The sequence below is a fragment of the Lygodium microphyllum genome, chromosome 17 (genome assembly GCF_053477565.2).
Source record: "Lygodium microphyllum isolate KBCC chromosome 17, Lygodium_microphyllum_v1.1.10, whole genome shotgun sequence".
Lineage (NCBI taxonomy): Eukaryota > Viridiplantae > Streptophyta > Polypodiopsida > Schizaeales > Lygodiaceae > Lygodium > Lygodium microphyllum.
This window is the reverse complement of record NC_141151.1, coordinates 30,368,399-30,391,241: the sequence shown is the minus strand read 5'-3', so window position 1 is coordinate 30,391,241 and position 22,843 is coordinate 30,368,399. Positions and strand designations below refer to the sequence as shown.

The window sequence follows — 22,843 nt, the reverse complement described above, 5'->3', positions numbered from 1 at the left end:
CAGCCCCGAGGAGCTTCTGTTAGTGGATGTTCTTGAGTCTTCAACAGATAGAGAGCGATAGGGAGAGGTTCGTCCTCCTCGTTGGGCCCGTGACACCCTCCGAGATTCAGGGATCGAGGGGGTCTGTGAGGAGTGGGAACAGTAGGATGGACCGCGGAGGTCACGGAGGAACCATGCATATTCTTCAGAGCTTGTCTGCTCCAACTATTGTTTTCTGACCCGTGTTATGCAGGATTGAGAGCCCACTTCAGTGAAGGAGGCTTTGCAGTCTGATCATTGGTGGAAAGCCATGGAAGCCGAGTTGGAGGCTATTGAGAGGAATGGCACTTGGTCTCTTGTGCCTCGTCCCTCTCACAAGAAGGTGATTGGTGTCAAGTGGGTCTTCAAGACCAAGTACCTTAGCAATGGTTCTTTGGACAAGCACAAGGCTCGCCTTGTTGCTAAAGGTTTTGCTCAGCGCCCAGGCATTGATTTCCATGATACTTTTGCCCCCACTGCTCGTATGGCGACTATTCGAGTGATCCTTGCCTTGGTTGGCCATAGGAGATGGCCTGTTTATCAGTTGGATGTGAAGTCAGCCTTTGTGAATGGTGACTTGCAGGAGGAGATCTATGTTGAGCAGCCTCCTGGCTTTGGATCCTCGGATGGGAAAGTTTAAGGTTGAAGAAGGCCTTGTATGGCCTCAAGTAGGCTCCGCATGCGTGGAACGAGAAGATTGACTCGTTTCTTTAGTTGAAGTTGGGATATCGGCGCTCCAAGGCCGATCCGCAGCTTTATGTGCACACTTTCGAGGTTGGTCGTGTGTTGTTTGTGTTGTATGTTGATGATTTGATTTTGACAGGGGATCATGCACAGAAGGTTCGAGAGACCAAGACAGCTTTACATCAGGCATTTGAGATGACGGATTTGGGGCTTCTTCATTTCTTCTTGGGTCACGAGATTTATCAGTCTCAGAGGGGGATTTTCATCTCTTAGCAGAGGTACACTTAGGAGCTCTTGGTGACTTTTGAGATGGAGACTTGTCGGCCCATTACTACTCCTATGGATCCGAATTGGAAGGCCACTTCACACTCAGATTTTCCCGTGATGGATGCTTCACGCTACCATCAGTTAATTGGATCCTTGATTTGGCTTCTCAACACTCGTGTTGATCTTTGTTTTGCTGTGGGTCTTTTGGCAGGGTTCATGACGGAACCCAAACAGGTGCATTGGCAGGCTGCCTTGAGGATCCTTTGGTATTTGAGGGGGACCTCTGACTTAGGGATTGCTTATCCCGCAGGTACAGATGCTACTGATTTGGTTCTTGCAGGTTGGAGTGACTCGGATTGGGCTGGAGATGTGGACCACCGACGGTCTACTACAGGCTACTGTTTTATCTTGGGTACAGGTGTTATCTCTTGGAGTAGCAAGAAGCAGCCCACGGTAGTCCTTTCTTCTAGTGAGGTGGAGTATCGGGTTGTGTCTTCCACCACATGTGAGGTTGTGTGGCTTCAGAGATTGTTGGAGGAGCTTGGTTGCCCCTAGACTCGTCCTACTCTTCTGCGGTGCGACAATGAGAGTTGCATTGCCTTGGTACGGAATCCAGTATTCTATGCCCGGACGAAGCACATTGAGATCCAGTATCACTTCATTCGGGAGAAGCTTCTGGATGGGACCATTGATGTGGAGTATTGCAAGACGGAGGATAATCTTGCAGATTTGTTTACAAAGGCGCTTCCCTAGGCTCTTCTTTGGCAGCATTCCAGATCCCTCAGTCTTTTGACCTGTCCAGGATTTGAGAGGGGGTGTTCGACAGTCATTTCCTTGACAGCTGGACAGTACGGACGTCAGTGCCATGTCAGTAGGCGCCACGTCAGCACCTGCAGTCGGATAGGTTGCTGCAGTCGGACAATATTTACCGCAGTCGGCTGCATTTAATGCAGCCGACTTGCTGCAATTATTTCCTATTTTTCAGCTATTTATAGCCGGGTTTTTGGCACACTTCAGTATTCATTATTCAGATTCTGATCTTGAGATTTGTTAGCCGAGACAGAGTGTGCTCGGGCTGATGGAGATCGAGGTCATCAAGTCGGAGACATACACAGATATTTCCTTTGTCCCCTTGTGTATTTCTGCACTTTTATACAGCATACTACACCGCAGATTTTCTGTGTTTACACTCTCTCCTTTTCTCTCTCTCTCTCTCCTCTCTGTGTTCACTCTCTCTTAGTCTTTGTCCTACGCTTCTGCATCGCTGCACTCTGACAAACATCTCAGCTGAAGTGGCCCCAACTTGGCTACTACCTTTTGGCGCTTGTGTACTAGCCTTCCTTCGTAGTAGTGAGCTGTCCACATTAGTTGTCCCTTGCAGTCAACCAGTCCCAAAATCTGCATTTGTTGGTGGCATATCTACTGTGAATGGCACTTATCCTAGAGTTGTCGCCTACTGTGGGCAACCCCCCAACTGGCTGCATTTTGATCCTACTTGCTAGTCTTCATAAAAAACTTGTGTTTTGCTGCTCTAGCACTCCACCATGCTGCCACGCCATCTCCAAAAGTTGTGTTTGCTGTTTTTTTTTCTCTCCTTTGCTTGCCTGCCATCACAGATCTAGCATCCATGTTGCTTTGTTTGCTGTTGCCAGATGTCTTCTTAGTTTGCCTTGCTATGTTTCGGGATCCATCGGAGTATGACATACTCTCCAACTCATTATCTTTGCGTTGGTCCTTGAGACATGAGTTCGAGGTTTAGTATTCATTCATTGCATAGTGTGTTTGCTGCATGAGCTCTGCAATTATTTAGGTTCATTCGTTCTAGATGATTCACTGTATTTATTGTCTCTGAGTTACCCTAACCCTATCTACGTTTTGTCATTAGTTTGTGCTTTGTCGCGTATGATTGTATTTGTATTTTTGCGTTAGGAAATTTCTTTACATGGTATCGGAGCTAGGTACTCTCTAAAGAAACCTAGGTCATTGATTTGGAAACTCTTTGCAAAAGCAGGAACAATAGGAGGGCAAGATGGCTTTAAGAACCACATTATCGCTTCATTCTCAAGTCAAATTCATCAAGAAACGAGCAAGGGTGGCTCTCCTAGCTTGCTTCGCAAGGTTCCGATATGGCTGGAGATACATTGGACTATTATGAAGTCCAAGGACCCTATGAGATCTCACGACCCGAGTATGCCCTCATATTTATGTTTCGGGCTCAACAACCACTTGAATGTAAATTGGAGTTTTCCCCTTTAGATTTGGTGCATTGGTCTAATTACTTTGTAGAATGGAAGCTCCACAAGAGATTGGCCATCTTGTGGCGGAAACAAACATGGAGTACAAACCATTCATATCTCTACCTCTTTTATATAGTACACCCACACCACTCACTTCTCTACTAGGCTACCCCTCTCATTTATGCCATTTACATCTCTATCATCATTTACTCCCATGCTAGGTATGCAGTTTCATACTTCTCAATCTTTTGATTTCACTTTCTCTTTTCCACAAGATTTTGGTGATTCTCATGGAGAAGAGGCAATGCAATCAAGATATTGGTTCATTAGTTTTAAAGAAGACCGACTTTCGTTTTTGAACTCTAAGAAAGAGGGATTTCCCAGATGAAGAGAAAAGTAATGGATTAATTAGAAATTAGTTGGTAGAGTAAATCAAAGTATTTGGATTGAGAGAGTTGTGGTGGATTGAATAACTAAATTAGTTATTGAGTTTGGTAGCATGGTGCTTTGAGAATCTAGAACAAAATATTTTTATGACCTTAGAAACATCTAGAGTAAATCCAAGTGTTTGCATTGAGAGGATTGTGGATAACTAAATTAGGGCTGTTTTCAATTGAAGAAAGAGAAAGGCAAAAGCAAAAACACTGAAGACAACAAGGCTAAGAAAAAGGACAGCCAACGTGCAAAGAAAAGCAGTGTGAAGATAGAGGAGGTAAATGTAGTCGCTCATGAGAATGATAGTGACAGTGATATACTCCTTGCTTCTTCTTTGAGTGCACATACATTGATTGTAGATTTTGATGATGACATGTACACTTGGATACTTGATTCAGGTGCATCTTCTCATGTCACACCACATCATGAGTGGTTTTCTGACTACAATGGTGGTGCACGTGGTGTTGTTTACTTGGGGGATAACTATGCATGTCAAATTGTAGGTCAGCATGGCTCTGAGTTTGTTTTGCATAATGTGAGGCATGTACCTTAGCTTAAGAAGAGCTTGATAAGCACAGGGTATCTAGATGACGAAGGCTATCATACTACCTTTGGAGATAGCAAATGGATAATTTGTAAGGGCCCTCGCATTGTTGCCAAGGGCTCTAAAAGTGGTACTTTGTATCCTCTGTATGTATCTAGTGACTGTGTAGTTACCATAACTGAGCAGCCGAGTGTTTCTTTGTGGCATAGCCGGTTGGGACACATGAGTTGAATTGGAATGAAAATGTTTTCTCATTTGGATTATTTGGCGTATTTGAGGTTTGCTGATTTTGAACAATGTGATCATTGAATTTATGGTAAGCATGCTCAAATGTCACATAGAAAATCTCTTTCTCTAAAGTCTTCACCCTTAGAGTCGGTACATTTAGATGTAGGTGAGATGCCAGGGTTATGTCTAGGGGGAAAGAAGTATTTCATTACTTTTGTTGATGATGCCACACACAAAGTATGGATTTATCCAATCCGTCGTAAGACGAGGCCTTGGATAAATTTAAAAAATTCCTGGTACTTGCTAAAAATCAGATCAGCAAGACATTAAAGTATCTTCGCTCCGATAATGGTGGAGAATATGTGTCCAAAGCCTTTCAGGATTTTTTTTGATAGCAAAGGGATTAAAAGGGAGCTCACCATCCCTCACAATCCACCCCAAAATGGTGTTGTAGAGCGTATAAACAGGACCATTCAAGACGGGGTTTGTATAATGCTGTCATATGCTGCTTTACCTCATGGATTTTAGGTAGAGGCTGTTATGATAGTCGTACACTTGATTAATCGGTCACCAAATAGGTCTTTGGGAGGGGGGGGGGGATCCCCGCAAGAAGTGTAGTCAAGCAAGCCACCTTTCTATGCTCACTTGAGAGTGTTTGGCTACGAGGCATTTGTGCACATTCGCACGGAAGAATGCAACAAACTTGAGCCAAAGTTGTGCAAATGTATTTTCCTAGGATATGGTGATGAGGGTGAAATGGTGTATAGGTTATGGGATCCCGAAAAAAGGAAAATTGTACACAGCAATGATGTTATCTTCCGGGAAGATTGCATGGACAAATAGTCTGAAAATACTGAGGAAGTTAGAAGAGTTGTATTGTGGGAAGATATATCGATATGATAGCAAAGAATGCCCTGCTGGATAGCAGCAAATACTTGTTGTAAATGGCCTTGAAAATGCAGGGAATGATGCTGAAAATGATCAGTAAGATGTTGAGAAACCCTTCATCCTTCACCCGCAGTTTGTGTTTTTGTGTTTCTGCGTTTTGCGTTTAGGGTTTGCATTTAGGGTTTGTAGCCCCAAAAAGGGGCGCCATCCTAGACTGACTGTGCCTATTTATAGGCCACTCTCTCATTCATTCCTTACGGCTGATTTATTCAGTCCGTCACCTCTTCTCTCCAGCCTCTCCACTACCCTCACACCCCTTCAAGAGGACATTGCGGTTCGTGGTTCGTGGCTGTCTTCATCATCTTCCTTGTGCTACGACATCCTTGTTCCCTTGCATCACATTCACTCCATGATTCAGAACTTCATCATTCCATTCATCAGAGTTTCTTCTCTCTTCTCTTTTCTTCTCCATGTTTGCTGAGTTCACTCCGTGTTCCTCCCCACAAATCCTACTATCTCGCTGGTACATAATCTTTTGACATGGTATCAGAGCTGGATCTGCTCATCTAGCAGCGAAGATTCTCCACTCTAGTGAAGGCAAACACCGGTGGCGGGTTCGGTATCCACTTCTCTTCTTCTTCCGCTGCATCAAAATCTCGTTTTTGTAGATTTCAAGTGTTTCAGCTTGCTACCCACACCCTGCTCTCGGAGGACATCTCAGTTGAAGCTGTCCATTATTGTCTCCATCAGTTGGCGCTTGATTTCCAGCCCTCTTCACGCAGTTTGGAGTTGATTCCAGCCAGGTGACTGCTATTCTTGTGCAGACCTGCTGCCGTATCGCCTGCCACGTCGTCACATTCGTGGTGTATGCGTTTTTAGTCTCTCTCTCCAGGAAGTTGTCCTGCTTGGGTTTTTAGTCTTTCTCTCTCCTGCAAGCTGTTCTGCCTGCGTTTTTAGTCTTTCTCTCTCCTCACCTGCGTTTTTCTACTGGTTGCAACCTCTTATTGCTGGTCACATCCTCCTCTCACTAACAGCTCACTTTCAACCCTTCCACTACCCTCCCACCCCTTGAGGCGAACATTGCGGTTCTTGCTTCACACTATCCTCACACCCCTTGAGGTGGACATTGTGGTTCGTGGTTCATGGTGGTTGGCCTCTTTCTTCTTCAGCAAGGCACACTGGTATCCATGGCTTCTTTACCAATAGATGACTAGATTACTGGGTGCTCCTACTGTGGTATCACCGGACACACCACCAATGCTTGCCGACTTTGACCCTTGCTCCCCACCCCCTCGGAGTATATACGTCTTTCACTAGGCACTCCTTTCTGGGCCACAGAGATCGTTTCGCATCGGCTATCAAAGTACTATACTCAAGGCAATAAGACGCATCCAATGCGCACTAAGTCCTTTCGAGCACATGGAGGATCGATGGCGCTACGACCTCCTGGAGATTGTCGCAATGCCAGTGGCAGTCTTCTCCCACTTATTTTCCGGTACAGTGGCTTCCACAACTTACGGATTTGCAGTCCGCTCCATCAAGAGACAATGATTGTTTGATACTGTCTCCTCGTTAGTTTGCTACTTCGAGAGATAGTGGCTGCTCGACTTCTTCCTCTTCTTCGGCTACCCAGTCTGCTCCACTGAGAGATAGCGACTGTTGCCCACCTCTTGCTCATTTTGAGCCCCACCCTTGCCCACCCTCGACTACTTAGGCTCGAGAGGCTACCTCTGGGAGCTCTTCGGTACCCCAGATACCTTCTTTGGCACGATCGGCAACACTTTCTTCGTCATCAGACATTTCGGAGTTCGTGATCCATATGTTTTTGGATTCCCTATCTACTTCAGAGGGAGATGTTATTTCTTTGCCCTCAAAGGGGGTATCTACTTGTTCTTCGACTTCAGCGGGGGCCCCTCCACCTCCCACCTTAGAGGGGGAACCTACTCCACATGAAGTTCTTCACCCATCCTCTACTTTCTTGGGGTGGCTGTCTTCGACCAGTCATCTCTTCTACTGATACCCAGGATCTTCAGGTACCATCTAGATCAGGACCTCGGAGGTTCAGCCGCGACTTGGTGACGAGGCCTTTGTATTCCTTCCAGCATGGATGCATGGAGCTAGTGGCTTCTCTCCCGAGGTTGAGTTTCGGTTTCTCGAGTTCACTTTGTCTACTGTTCTTTATTGTAGGTTCCCTTTCTAGTGGATATCTTGGCTCTTAGGGATCCTCTACATCTTCTTCCTCCTCTTCTCTTCTTGCCTTGGTCACTTGGTCAGCATGGAGCCACCTCCCGAGATCGAGTACGGGCATATCCTTATGGTTCTCGGCACCACACAAAGTCCGACATTCCTCCTATGCATTGTATGATTTCATCATCTATATATTAGGGCGCTTGGGCAAGTGAACAATTTCCCCACGAGGGACAGTGTCCAAAGTGGCACCTGCTGCATGAGCATTCTTCAGCATGTAGCATTGTATCTCCACCTTACTCTTTTCTTGTTCCCCTTTTTGGGCCTGAGAGGGGGTGTTGAGAAACCCTTCACCCTTCACCTGCAGTTTGCGTTTTTGCGTTTCTGTGTTTTGCGTTTAGGGTTTGCATTTAGGGTTTGCAGCTCCAAAAATGGGTGCCATCCTAGACTGACTGTGCCTGTTTATAAGCCACTCTCTCATTCATTCCTTACGGCTGATTCATTCAGTCGGTCACCTCTTCTCTCCAACCTCTCCACTACCCTCACACCCCTTCAGGAGGACATTGCGGTTCGTGGTTTGTGGCTGTCTTCATCATCTTCCTTGTGCTACGACACACTTGTTCTCTTGTATCACATTCACTCCATGATTGAGAACTTCGTCATTTCATTTATTTGAGTTTCTTCTCTATTCTCTTCTCTTCTCCATGTTTGCCAAGTTCACTCCGTGTTCCTCCCTGCAAACCCTACTGTCTTGTTGGTACGCCATCTTTTGACACAAGATATTGCCCATGATGTACAATAATTTCAGCAAGAACAGATGCCTTTGGAACAACTAGAATTGGCTGTACAACATGCTGAACCTACAAAACAACGATCATTGGGTCCATAGGTCGACAGGAATGCAAAGATAGCCAAAAAGGTTTGTTCTTGGTGTATATTATGTGAGTGATTATGTCATGTTGACAGATTGTGGTGAGCCGTCATGCTTCAAGGAAGCAATGGACATAAAAGACAACAAGAAATGGCATAAGGCTATGTTGTAAAAGATGAAATCTCTCATGAAAAATGGCACTTGGGATCTGGTGCATTTTCCTAAAGGGCAGAAATTGCTACCATGCAAATGGTTTTACAAAATGAAAGTCACTTTTGGTTCTTTGCCAAGGTATAAAGCACAACTGGTTACTAAAGGGTATAAGCAGGAACATGGAATTGATTTTGATGAAATTTTTTCTCTTGTAGTCAAAATGACTACTTTGTGAACCATTTTGGGCTTGGTTGTATCTGAAGATATGGAACTTGCATAGATGGATGTAAAAACAACTTTCTTACATGGTGATTTGCATGAGGAGATGTATATGTAGCAGCTTGACGGTTTTGTTGCAAAGGGGAAAGAGCACATGGTATGTAAACTCAACAAGAGTTTGAATGGGATGAAATAGGCACCGAGAATGGTATCATAAATTTGATACATTTATGAAATCTTAGGGATTTCATCTCTCTCAAGTTGATCATTGCTTATACACCAAGAAGGCAGCAGATGGCAACCTTATTTTCTTGGTTTTGTATGTGGATGACATGCTGATTGTAAGTAGGGATGTTCATGCTTTGGACTCCTTGAAACAAAGCATACACAATAGCTTTGATATGAAGGATCTTGGTGAGGCCAATCATATTCTTGGCATGTGTATACTTCGGGACAGATCGCAGGGTCTTCTCTATTTGTTACAACAGGTGTATGTTACTAAGGTTTTTGCAGCATTTCAATATGGATGGGGGAGGGGGGGAACCCATTGGTATACCGTTGTCTTCATATGTAAAACTTAGTGCAGATGATAGCCCTACATTTGATGATGGAAAGGTTGAGATGGCCAAGATTCCTTATGCTTCAGCTGTTGGTAGCTTGATGTATGCTATAGTTGCTACACGTCCTAACATTGCATTTGTGGTGGGAGTGGTTAGTAGGTACATGGCATATCCTAGCAAAAAGCATTGGGAAGTAGTGAAGGGTATCATGAGATACCTTAAGGGCGCAAAGGACTTGTGCATCTGCTTTCGCAAGCAAAAGTCATCCATTGTTGCCTTCATGGATATAGACTATGCTGGTCATTCTGATTGCAGGAAGTCTACTTCAGGATATGTGTTCACGTTCACAGGGGGAGTAGTCTCTTGGATATCCAGGCTGCAGAAGTGTGTTGCATTGTCTACTACAAAGGTAGAGGATGTGGCTGCCACTAAGGCATGCAAGGAGGTTTTATGGCTTTCACGTTTGGTGAGAGAGCTTGGTATTATAGAGGTTCCTATCCTCCACTGTGATAGTTAGAGTGCTATCATACTAGCACGGAATCTTGTCTTTTATGCAAAGATAAAGCTTATACAGGGGAAGTATCATTTTATCAGGAATCTACATGACAGCAAGAGTATTGAGCTTGTCAAGGTACATATTGATGATAACCTTGTAGACCTTCTCATGAAGAGTCTTCCAATAGAGCGGTTTAATCATTGCCGCCAGATGATGGGGGTTGGATTGTATATGTGCATTTTAGCTTTGTATATACATAGACTTAGCTGATTCTTTTCTCTAACATCAGACATCTTGTCTTTAGATGGGAGATTGTTGGGAATAAAGGGTCACCGTCCCTTATATGGTGTTCGGGTATGCATGCAGCCTTACACACACACACACACACACACACACACACACACACACACACACACACATATATATGTGTGTGTGTGTATGTACGTACGTACGTACGTATATATATATATATATATATATATATATATATATATATATGTATGTATGTATGTATGTATGTATGTACATGATAAAAAATCTAAAGTGGTACTTGGAGATTGATCCACATCGAGTCTTGTGCTCTCTCTCTCTCTCTCTTTCTCTCTCTACTTTGCACTCACTCTCTCACTGTGCGAACCACAACATCGCGTGTCTCGATGCTCGCGCACTCTGTTGACATCCACAAATCCATTTAATCTCCCACCCATCCCTTTCTCTTCTTCTGTTGCACCTTTCTTCACATATCCATTAAGTGTATCTCACATGTCTTCACACATCACATTGGGGGCTTTACCCTTAGACACAACCTTTAGAACCTCTTTTTTTCCTCAACTGGGTGATGTACCCATGATGGAGGCTAGTTCTTTATTTCACACACTTTCGTGTTTCTTACGAATTGGGATATCCTCCTAGCCATTATTGAGCGTGGATTAGTTGGTACCACGATTTGCCTCCATGGCGTTACCTGGTGGACCTTCTAGTCATTTTGCTATGGCCCAGCCAACTTTTAGAGAGGGCTCATGTGTCATGATGCTGCCACCTCCATCGGCACCTTATGGAAATGTCACGTTCTAGTACTAGCCTCTGCATCAATTGGCACCCTTTGGACACTCTTAGGTTATTTTTGCCTACCCACTTCCTCCTCCACCTCGTTTTTATCCCCTCCACGACCTCCTCCTTAACCACACTATCCTTCTTACCCCACCTATTTGACACCTCATGGTTTTTTCTTCGCATTAGCCAATCATGCTTTCATTGACAAAACTTGTTTTAATGGGTCAAACTACACTACTTCCTCCTTAGTACCCAAGTATGCTTTCATTGACAAAACTTGCTTTAACGAGTCAAAATTGTACTTGGTCCAATCAGATGGAATATTGTGCAGGGGTTGAAACCCCAACTTGATCTTGCACTTATTCCATAATACGAGGTTGTTCGCTCACAGAAGGCTAGGAATGCCTCTGGTATTATTGAGCTGATGTAGGGTTTATTGCTTGAGTTTCGTTCTTAGCCTTAGCATTTTGACTTAAGGTTAAAGCGTTGGGCACACTTGATTGATTGCTATGCAGCTCAAGGTAGGCCCCTTTGCATAAATCTTGACCATGAGCATCAAAACTTTAAAATTATTGACGGGGATGACTTGAAAGTCAAGTTGGTTGAGTATCGATGACTTCTTGCTGAATTCTCTACTATGGGGGCTTCTAAGTCGTGTGATGATTAGATCACGTTGTTTCTTAACAAGCTATCGCAGAAATACATTCATTTTGTGCAACAGAAGGGCAAGCAAAACCAAAAAATCAAAATCAAAAGCAAAATCAAAACCAGAACCGAGCTAGTGAGACCTAAGGGAACTCGTAGTCCTCTCTCAAACTCAGATGGTAGAATGTACCTAAGAAAAATAGGTATTGTTAGCATTATTAAAAGGCTGGGTATTTTAACGAGGAGTGTCGATCAAAGGCAAGAGACACAATACCAAAATGTATGATTTAGATCCCTACCTCTCAATCAGGAAATCCATTGCAAAGGAGGTAGGTTGGTGGCAAACCTCAACAGGGGCAGTGGGGAGGTCAGACCCACGCTACCGCCGGTCAGCCATCATAGTCAACATTGTTCTCAGTGCTAGTGGGCATGTCTGACTAATTTGCATAGGTCCATATCGTCTCCTTAGAGACATTTAAGGATGTGAGTCTCATCTATATATGCAAGTTGCCTCCCGATGAGATTACTTTGCAGTGGCCAACATGTCATAGCCAAGTACTTCAGCTACTTCTTGGATTGTGGATAGTGGAGCTACTCAGCATATGAACCCCATCTCGGATATTTTTGTCAACCTGAGCCCTTGCAGTTGGAATAGTCCATGTTGGAAAAAACTCCTCGGTCAACATTAAGGCTCATGATCACGTCGGTTTTGCCATTGACCAGGGCTTGGATCTTACTATGCTAGATAATGCATACTATGCCCCCAGATTGGAATGAGCTTGTTATCCATTCAACAGCTTTGCTAGGTGGGATGAGTAGTTTTCTTTACATTGACCACAACTAAGGTTCTTGACTTCATACAGGTTTAGTAATTTCTCATGGTGAGGCACAAACTATTGGCTCCCATGACCAAATTCCTTTTGAGCTGACAATCACGGGCTCAAGAGTTCCATTGTGTCAAAAGACGACGTACTAGTGAGACAGTAGGATCTGCGAGGAGGAACATAGAGTGAACTCGGAAAACACTGAGAAGAGAAGAGAAGAGAAGAAACTTTGATGAATGGAATGATGAAGATCTAAATCATGGAGTAAATGTGATACAAGGGAACAAGGGTGCCGTAGCACAAGGAAGACGATGAAGATAGTCGCGAACCATGAACCACAATGTCCTCCTAAAGGGGTTTGACGATAGTGGAGAGGCTAGAGAGAACATGTGATGGACTGAATGAATCAGCCGTGAAGAATGAGTGACAGAGGCAGTCTATAAATAGGCAAGAGACTGTCTAGGGTGGCGCTTGGAGAGAGGGCGTCAACTATCTACGGTGGCGCCCCATTGTGGGTGCTCCGCCCCTTTTTGGGGCTGTCCACTGTGAAACCCCAAACACAGAACATGAAATCCTAAATGCAAAATACAGAATGCGAAACCCTAAATAGTAGATGCAGGGGAGAGCAGCCGCCAGGTAAGGTGTTGATGCAACGGAAGAAGAAGAGAAGTGCCTTCACTGGAGTGGAGGATCTTTGCCACTGTTTGAGCAGCTCCAGCTTTGATACCATGGTCCATGTCAAAAGACGACGTACCAGCAAGATAGTAGGGTTTGCAGGGAGGAACACGAAGTGAACTCGGTAAACATTGAGAAGAGAAGAGAAGAGAGAAGAAACTCTGATGAATGAAATGATGAAGATTTGAATCATGGAGTGAACGTGATACAAGGGTACCGTAGCACAAGGAAGATAATGAAGACAGCCACGAACCACGAACTGCAATGTGCTTCTGAAGGGGTGTGAGGGTAGTGGAGAGGTTGGAGAGAAGAGGTGACGGACTGAATGAATCAGTCGTGAAGAATGAGTGATAGAGGCAGCCTATAAATAGGCAAGAGACTGTCTAGGGTGGTGCCCAAAGGGAGGGCATCAACTGTCTAGGGTGGCGCCTAGCCCCTTTTTGGGGGAACCCTAAACGCAAAATGCCAAACCCTAAACACAAAACGCAGAATGCAAACTGCATGTGAAGGGTTTCTCAACACATCGCTTCTAGGCTTTAGCTGCTATACGAAAGTCCATGAATAAGGAGTGTTTTTTGCATTTTTTCTTGGGACATCTCAGATAGAACTCTCTTTATGAGTTGTTTGGTCGACAAATAATTGAGAGCCTTCCACTATTTGAAACTATTTTGAGATATCTGTAAAGCTTGTCATACCCCATTCCTTCAACACTTTGTACATAGAGTTGAGGTGGCTCTTAGATTGATTCATGTTGATCTTTGTGGGCCGACATCCATTGTTGCCTTGAATGGCACACTATACTTCTTTTTGATCGTGGATAATCATTCTAGATATATGTGGGTGTACGAATGCGTGAGGAGTGCTAGTGGTGGCGAGTTTACTTTCCACCAAATTTTTTAGTTTCTATAGGAGCATGGTATCTCTCACTAGTTTGCTTCTATCAACTCCTCCCCTCAGAATGGAGTTGTAGAGCATAGGAATCGGACTATCATGAACATGTATGCTCTATGTTGTTCGTAGGAGAGCTCCCTGAGTGCCTTTGGGTGAGGCTGTTAACACTTTGGTGCATATCCTCAATTGGTGTCGGATTGCGGCTGTCCCTTAGAGGACTTCACATGAGGCATTGTTTGGCTCTGCGACTGTAGTTTCCCACTTTAGTAGCTTTGGGAGTCGTGCGTATATGCATACCCCCGATGATAAGATAGGAAAGCTCACTGCTCGAGGTGTCCTCATTTTTGTAGGATATTCCTTCAAAGCAAAGACCTATCATTTGTTTGATCCTCCGATGAATAAGGTGATTGTTAGGAGAGATGTATTTTTTGATGAGAGGGATATTGTGCAGTCTTTTGCACCGGACTCTGAGTTGATTCCTCAGTATATTCCATCGAAGATAGTGCCTTTTGAGTTGGGTCTACTACTTGCTCCTTATCTTCTCAGATTTTTCAGCTCCCAAGCCCTAGACACAAGATCCATTACCTTGTTGATACTAGTAGACCATGTGGGATTTGGGGATTCTTCCACCAGATTCCACTCCGAAGGGCCCTAGAAGATTTGCTCAACTTGCACCTTAGGCTTCATTTGTGTTGCTGTTTATAGCTGATCACATTGCACATTATGAGTTGGATAGCTGGCAAGAGGCTCTTAAGCACCCTCAATGGCAAGAGGCCATATAGAAGGAGCTAGAGAGTATTGATTGAAATGAGACTTGGACCTTGGTGGATCATCCAAGTTATAAGAAATTCATTGGGACAAAGTGGATATTTAGGATCCAACTAAAGGCTGATGGGACTTTTAGACAAGTACAAGGCTTGTGCAAAATGAGAGAGACAGAGAGAAGGCTGCCATAGCTGCTAAACAGTTGGTAGGACATTTCCAACTAGCAAGAGACCTTCCAAGAGTTGGTGACATGTTGTGAAGAGACTACAGCAGTAGGTGACAGTAGTTTGAGGGCTTCCAACAACATTGTATTTGGTGTGTTGTTCTATCAGTGGAGATAGCTTTCATGGCTATCTAGAGAGGCTACTACTTGCTATGATAAGTGAGGTCTTGGTGTATAAGGATCAATAATGTCTAACAATTTACAAAGGATGGATTGAATTGCTCACATATCTTTCTCTATTAACATCTACAATAATTAAATTGGCTAGGGCAATTTGTCTCCCAAGAGTCCTTGAGAAGTTATTGACCCCTAAACTAGCAAATTAATTAATTAATGCCTAGTCGCTAATGTCACCGTTGACATTAGTGGCTAGTAGATTGGTCTAGGCCCACATTTGACACTGGGTACCCCCTAGTACCTGTGAGGTATAACTTATTCCAACTTTTGCCTTTGGCACCAATTGATATCTCAAAGTCCTGCATCCCACATGTGAAATAATTAACTTGCACCTCACACGTACAAGTCACATTAGCACATTTTATTAACTTTTAATAAAATGTTAAGCAAAGCAATAAAATTTCACGTCTTTGTGACAATTAGACTTTTCTATATTCTTTTCCTATTCTAGATAGTTGTTATGGGTTTTATCTTCTTTGATGGTGTTCCATGAGTGATATTAAGGATCGAAACAATGTGATGTTATGGGAATATAATGTAGATCTATTCAAGAGTGGTCAAGCTTGTAGGTGTTAACCTTGATCAAGAGCCTTATACCTCCACTTTAATGGTCATACAATGTGAACTTTCAAATGTTGTTCATTTAAGTAATAAGACTCAAGCTTCTTAGGTGATGTTTTTAAAATGACATACAAATAGCCTTGCAATTTCTTTTCCTTCATTATTATATAAGGTTCTAAGTTGATAGTTGACTGCTGATTCATTCATAAGATAATTTGTAAGTTTTATACTGGACATGCAACCTTCAATTTGCAAAAGACCATGAGATAGTGTGTAAGCTGACATTATGCTATGATAATTCATTTGTAGGCTTTCAAAGTGGGGCTTTGAATTGGTCTAAAAAATGTTAAGAGGTTTAATGATCAAATATTACTATGTGGTTGAATTGGCACAGGTGACATATAGGCAAATCTGTTTGCATGTTGTTGGAGTAATGGCAATGTTGTCCATTGTTGTATCTATGGCGAGCATAGTTATTTTAGAGAGGACGAAGGCTGGTATCAAACTAAGAGCAACCACTAGAATTGCTTTTGGATCAGGTACATCATGGGATTATCGACCTCAACCTGTTTGGGTGGAGGGTGTTATCCCTAGTAACCCTGATGCATGGATTTGGTAAGGCTTTGCATTTGATGCGGTTGACTATTCTTAACTACATATTACATAATTTTTAAGATACGCTTTGATGAATATTCATGGGTAAACTTTGGCTATATTTGTACGTTTGATCATAATAGATAGCAACTTTAGTGTTGTACTTGGTGAACCTTATTTTTTGATTTGTCAAATTCACATATAATTGTAAGCAATTGTTCCAACTTGTTCTTTTTTCCATTTTCGCTAAGTCCTAATTCTTCTTGCTTGCTTTCAACGGGAGAATTGGCTCGACTTGTCAAGATTTTATGAAAAAGTATCATCAAGGTCCTACTAAACTTGAAAAAAAATTCCTAAGCAGGAATCCACCTGTTTATTTTTTCAGGTCATGTACAAACCAGGGTGGCTTTTAGCTTTATCTCATGTCTGTGGTAATGACTTCATATGGTCCTTGTTCTTGCCATGTCCATCCTTTGGCAACTAAAAGTATGCATCATGGCCCATTGAATTCCTTTGCCTCATTGTTGTATTCGATTAGCACTACACCCTCATGTATTATGAGAGTACTGTTTGGGCTGAATATTTGTTTTGGAGACATAACATTTCTAAGGCATACTATATGCTGAATAATTTTGGTGTTGCATAACCAATTTCTCTAGAATACGATCTGCATGAGACATAATTGAGGACAAACTTGCAGTTAGCAATGAACAAAATGAAAAAAAAAAAAAAAAAAAACTTTATCTGCCATTTTATAGCACAAAAATCCAACAAATCTCTATGAAATGGCCCAAGGGGTATTGCCTGTATCAACCTATCATTGCGCTGCTGGTACCAGCCTCCACACCAGCTCCATCAGTCCCATGACTGTTTTGCTGCCATGTGGTCCAGGCCTTGTTGCTGCTTGGGCAACCTCTTCTACTGCTGCACACTGCTGTTCTGCCCCTAAAGGCAGGTTCTTGCTGCCTACTGCCAGCTCCAAGTGACCTCTGTTGCTGTTCCAGCCACCCACACTACTGCCATGTCATCAGATCTGCTTTGATTGCTGCCCCAGAGATTCACCCCCTGCTGTTGTTGCCCCAAAACAAACTTTTTGTAGTGCGCCATGTGATTAGAGCTATATCAGTTGCTACTCTAGACACACTTGCTGCCCCTGAAACATGGTTTTTTCAGCTCGCCATGTCATTGTTCTGGCTTCAGACCATTAAGTGACCTAGAAATTGCCATGAATTTATCACATATATCTTGTTCTTAAACAGTTCAATAAGATGATTGTTTGAATCCTCCTAGCTATTAGGCAAGCCCAAAGTGGTTGCTCACACTGGATGCTCCTCTAGTTCTACCCCACCAATTATTCCAGACCAGCATATTGATGGTGGTTTCACCTATCCTTAATTTTGCTCATCCTATTATTTTGATGGCCAGTTGTTCCCAAACTACAGCCATACAACTTGCATGCTTGAACTTTCTGAAACTTTCAACAAAGATGGTAGAAGTCCAGATCTCATCCAAATGCCCATGTCAAGTACTTTGACAAGATTTACCCTCTCAATTATCCATGTTGGGTGTGTAAGAATGTGCAACAAAGGAGAATCACGAACATAGAGAGAAAAGGAGAGAAGAAGAGAAAGTAGGAAGAGAATAATGATTTGCATTGAATAAAGAAGAACATTGAATATAATGAGGACTGATTAGTCCCTACACGCAGCCCAAGGGATCACTGAGGGCATTGGATCAGGCTGAGTAATGATGACAACACCTTCAACAGTGACGGAGACAATGATGTAGACAGAGAATATGCAGTTTACTATCCATGACAGAGATGGAGAGGATTGCAGCCACTTGATGGATCACCTGTGAGACAGAAAAGTAAGTGACTGCCCCAACTAAGTGACCAGCTATATACAGCTGAAAATCGGAAAAAGTGGCAGACTTGATGTTGGCCAATTGCATTTAATGCAATCGGCAATAAAATAATGTGAAAAATGTTGAGGTGACATCCAGGTAGTCTGGAACAAAATGTAGTCACCTTGGGGGACTTAGAAATGATCCCGCAGACCAGCATAACTGACAAACACTCCAAGAGTAGGAAGAAAGGCATAGTCAGAGCTCCAAAATGTCCTTGTTAGACTTTGACTAAGGCTCACAACTAGGAGATGTTAGATAGACAAAATAAGGCAGGCTAACACCCCCTCAGACCTTGGGAGAGTTTGAAGACTCAACTATCTCATGTGATGAAGCATAGAAGCCTGGGCAAAGGCTTCATAAAGAGATCTACCACATTGTTCGCCACAGGACAGTAAATCACCACTAACACGGAATCCACGATCCACTCCGGTACATAATGATATTGAACCTCTATGTGTTTCATGTGAGGATGAAAGACGGGGTTCCTGGCTAGAGCTAAGGCATCTTGGCTATCCACATGCAGATGAGTGGGACTTGTTTGCGGAAGGTCAATCTTTGCCAGTTTTTGGTAGAGCCAAATTTGAAATTGCCTCTATAGCTGTGGAATAAAGAGCATGGTACTTAGTCTTTGTAGAAGAAAGTGCCATAGTAGGTTGCTTTTTATTGCTCCATGAGATAGCTCTTGATTCAAGGGAGAAAGCATAACCTCTGCCCAGTCGGAGTCATTCCATCCAGAAAGAGTGGCCCCCTCTTCGTGCATGATCTCGTGGGATTGATTCCCTTGTAAATAGCACAGAATGAGCAAAATGGCTCTCCGGTGAGCTTGAGTAGGAGTCTTTATAGAAGAAGACAACAATGCTACCACGTGCAAAGAAGCCAGATCAACAAGCCAACAAGGCATTTGTATTGGGTGGCATCTCGAAGGGGATGAGTAGTTGTCAAAAGCTTGGACTTTGGGTCCATGGGGCAAGAAACAGGTTGACACTCGACCATACCAAACTCTGAAAGTAACTGAAAGATGTACCTTGGCTGGGATATAAAGATGTCTTATGCCATTTGATAGATCTCCAAGCCAAGGAAGAAGCATAGGATCCCTAGATCTGTCATGTTGAACTCTTGTCTTAAGATCTCTGGAGTTCGGATCAAGCTCCTGCGAGAGTCACTCCTTATGATAATCAAGTCGTCCGCATACAAGACGACAAACACACACTTGTAACCCTCAACCTCATAATAAAGGTTGGGGTCATGGTTTGCTCAATGGAAGCCACTATGTAAAAAGAATCAATCAATCCTCTGGTACCAAGCTCGAGGTGCTTGCTTTAGGCCATAGAGGGCCTTCTGCAATCTGTAAACATGGTCCTCCTTTCCTTGCACAAGAAAACCAGGAGGTTGTGAGACAAATCTCCTCCTCCAAGATGCCATTTAGAAAGATAGATTTTACGTCCATTTGGAAAACATACCAATGGTGATGAGTTGCAAGAGCCAAGATAGCTTGAATAGTAGACATCTGAGTTGTAGGTGCGAAGGTCTTTGAGTAACCCGATCCTCCTCAATGGGCAAATCCCTTGGCAACAGGCCGCGCCTTATGCTTGTCCAAGGATCCATCTGCAAGATACTTGGTATTATAGATCTAGTTCACACCAATCACCTTGTTTCTTTGACAGAACCAACTCCAAAGTTTGGTTGCGCTCGATAGAATCGAGCTCCTCTTGCATAGCATGATGCCAAACATCTTGTACAAGAGCCTCATCAATTGTAGTAGGCTCACGATGCTGAAGAATTTGTGACATAAGGACATAGTTCACACAGAGTCCACTATCCCGTTGGGCTTGCAATTTGGTTGATCTATATGGGCCTCTAGTGGTAGTAGGAAAATTGGACACACCTGAATCTTGCATATTCTACCGATACCACTGTGGAATTGTGATAGGCTCACATCCTGTTGCAAAGGAGACCGCGTAGCCTCTGGTACCTATAAAACACTTGTTTAAGATAGGGACTTCCCCTCACTATGTGAAGGCAAATCCCTCTTATTCAGAGAGGAAGGCTCCCTTTTGATTGCTCAATACCCCTAGAAGAAACTTGAGGGGATGGGGAAGGAGTAGGAATACTCAAAGATGAAGTAGTAGAAGAAGAAGGAAGCGTCAAGGGAGGAAGGGAAGCAGGTGGAGAGGGAGGAGGAGGAGGAGGAGGAGTCGCAGATGAAGAAGTGTGAATGGGTAACCTAGAAGGAAGGGGAGGGGCTGATGGTAGGGGGTAATTAGTTGAAGACGAAGAACCATCGACAAGATCATTAGAGGCCGAAACCTCATCAAAAATCACATCCGTGCTCACCTTGATCTTTCAATTCATCGAGTCGTAGAGCTGATAGCCCTTTGTGGTTGTGTTGTAGCCCATGAAGATAAGCTTCTTTGACTTGGAGTTGAGTTCGCTCCCTCTTTTCTTCGTGTCCACATGGACAAATGCATCGCACCCAAAGATGCAAATGTGGAAAATAGAAGCCTTCTTTCCAAAGAAAGCCAAGGAAGAAGGCTGAATACAATGAGGATTGATCAGTTCCTACACGCAACTCAAGGCATCAATGAGGGCATTGTAACAGGCTGAATAATGGTGAGAACACCTTCGATGGTGATGGAGACGGACAAAAGCAGTCTGCTGTCCATGACGGAGATGGAGAAGACTGCAGCCACTTGACGGAGCACTTGTGAGACAGAAAAGTAAATGACTGCCCCAACTAAGTGACCAGCTATGTATAGCTGAAAATCGGCAAAACTGGCCGACTGCATTTAATGCAGTTGGCGGCAATAAAATAATGTGAAAACATGCTGGCAAGGCATTGGGGCAGTCGGGAACAAAATGCAGTCACCCTAGGGGGACTAAAAATAATCAGTAGGGCTGCATAATTGGCAGACACTCCAAGACTAGGAAGAAATGCATAATTAGAGCTCCAAAATGTCTCTGTCAAACTAGGGCTCACAACCAGGAGATAACAGACTGACAAAATAAAGTAGGCTAATAGGGTGGACCTGGTATAGTACCAAAGAAAGAACAAGGACTAGTCGTTGGCCATACACATCATGCAAGTTGAATTTAGGAGCCAATTCACTTGTCAATAACCTATATATAAAATACTAAGCTGGTGCACATTGCTTCAACATACCGGGTGGCTTGCTGATCGAGTTATGATTGGTGCTCCTTGCCTGTGTTGCCACCATCACAATCACAATGGTCTAAGCTGGTGGCTTTCCCCAAAGTCTCCAATACAAGTTGGCCCCCTTTTCTAGAGTCTTAACTTTGGTGACTCAACTCAAATCAACCATAGACCATTACATGAGGAGTTCAAAGTTTAGTGACCTGTCACCCACATAAACTAGATGCCATCGAGTCACATTTTATCTAGTTTCACAATCCACAGACCAGAATGCAACTTAGTATTTCTAGTTATGCATAGTATGACTTTCCAACGTTTCGTATTCTTATTTTCTCAATCTCTGTATTTGAAAAGTTTTAAGTTTTAACTTGGCGTTTTCTATGACATAATTGGGAGTTGCTACTAGCTGCAGGAAAAATCCTCTGGCCTGCCTCCAAAGCAGTGGCAAAAATTTTGCCATTGTGGCTGTTGTTGAACTGCAGAAGCCAGTTGTAAGTTCATGATTTAGAGATGCAAAAACTATTGGTTAGAACTGTAGCAGCTATGTGTACTTTGACAGCTGTGTACTTTGTACAGTAGCTAACTTCTTATTAGTTTTTCTATGCCCAGGGATTCATAACTATTGGCAAGCAGCTAATCTCACTCACTTTCGAGCTTCATTTTTCCATCTTCCATTTTCTATTCTAAAACATTTGATTGCAACTGCATAACACAGGCACAGCTACTATCGTGAATGATTGGTTTTGATTTAGGAACTGACTTAGCATATAAATTTATAACAGAAGGTCAATCTCACTTCCTTTCTGAGATTCCAGTTTTAGTGGATAAGCTTTATAAAAAAACGTTTTGTACGGCAATTATTTGAAAGTTTTTTCAAGAATGGGGAGTTTGGGGGTAGTTTGCTTTGCCTGTGTATAATTGTCCTTTTTTGGAGGATATTCTTTATACCAATATCCACAGCAAAGTACAGCTCTTTGTAGCTCAAAACTACATTTTAGAAGATGTATAACTTGTGTGCTTTGTTGTCTTAGCAGGGTAGGTGATATGGCTTACATGGACAAGCCGAGGGTCAACTGTGATGCCTTACCATGGCACCAACAGTGCAATTGTAGCAGTGACTGGTTTCATCAATCAAATCACTCCTGCATGGCTGGTGCTTTTCTCTTCTTTTCAAGGGTTTCACATGATTTTTCTGCCGTTAGAAGAGAATGTTAGAAAGGAATTAGCAAGTAGGATGTGTGTGCCAGGTCTTGAGGCATGTATGGTGATCTGTAGTGCTACCAATGTGCTTTAGACTTAAATGACGTCTATCCCTTATTATGGTGCATCAAAGACAGGAGCTTTGAGTTTTCTGCAATAAGCTGGATTGAGTACAGGACTACTTCATTCTCGAGTTGTTGCTAGATCCTACTGTATAAGGATAAAGCTTTGTGCCACTGTGTGACTGTTCTCTATATTGTGTCTTTACTAGGTTGATCTGTCTGTTGTTAAGTGTTGTTTTAGTATTGCTTTTGTTTTATGTTCATCATGAAAGCAGCTCATTCTATACATACTTCTTGTTCCCCTCAACCAGTTGTCTAGAGAGTTTG

General features: G+C 43.1%; 1 protein-coding gene across 7 annotated transcripts in view; it reads left to right on the top strand.

Moving 5' to 3' along the window:
* LOC148021740 (uncharacterized) overlaps positions 1–22,843 on the top strand; it is a 265,301-nt gene that overhangs the window by 6,209 nt on the left and 236,249 nt on the right. For 4 of the 7 annotated variants that reach the window (XM_087697266.1, XM_087697262.1, XM_087697263.1 and 1 more), the window contains exons 2-3: positions 15,996–16,216; positions 22,289–22,407. In XM_087697266.1, the coding sequence (XP_087553392.1) occupies positions 15,996–16,216; positions 22,289–22,407 (340 nt within the window). The remainder of the gene's footprint in view (positions 1–15,995; positions 16,217–22,288; positions 22,408–22,843) is intronic. The other 3 variants (XM_087697265.1, XM_087697267.1, XM_087697269.1) reach the window with 3 other exon arrangements.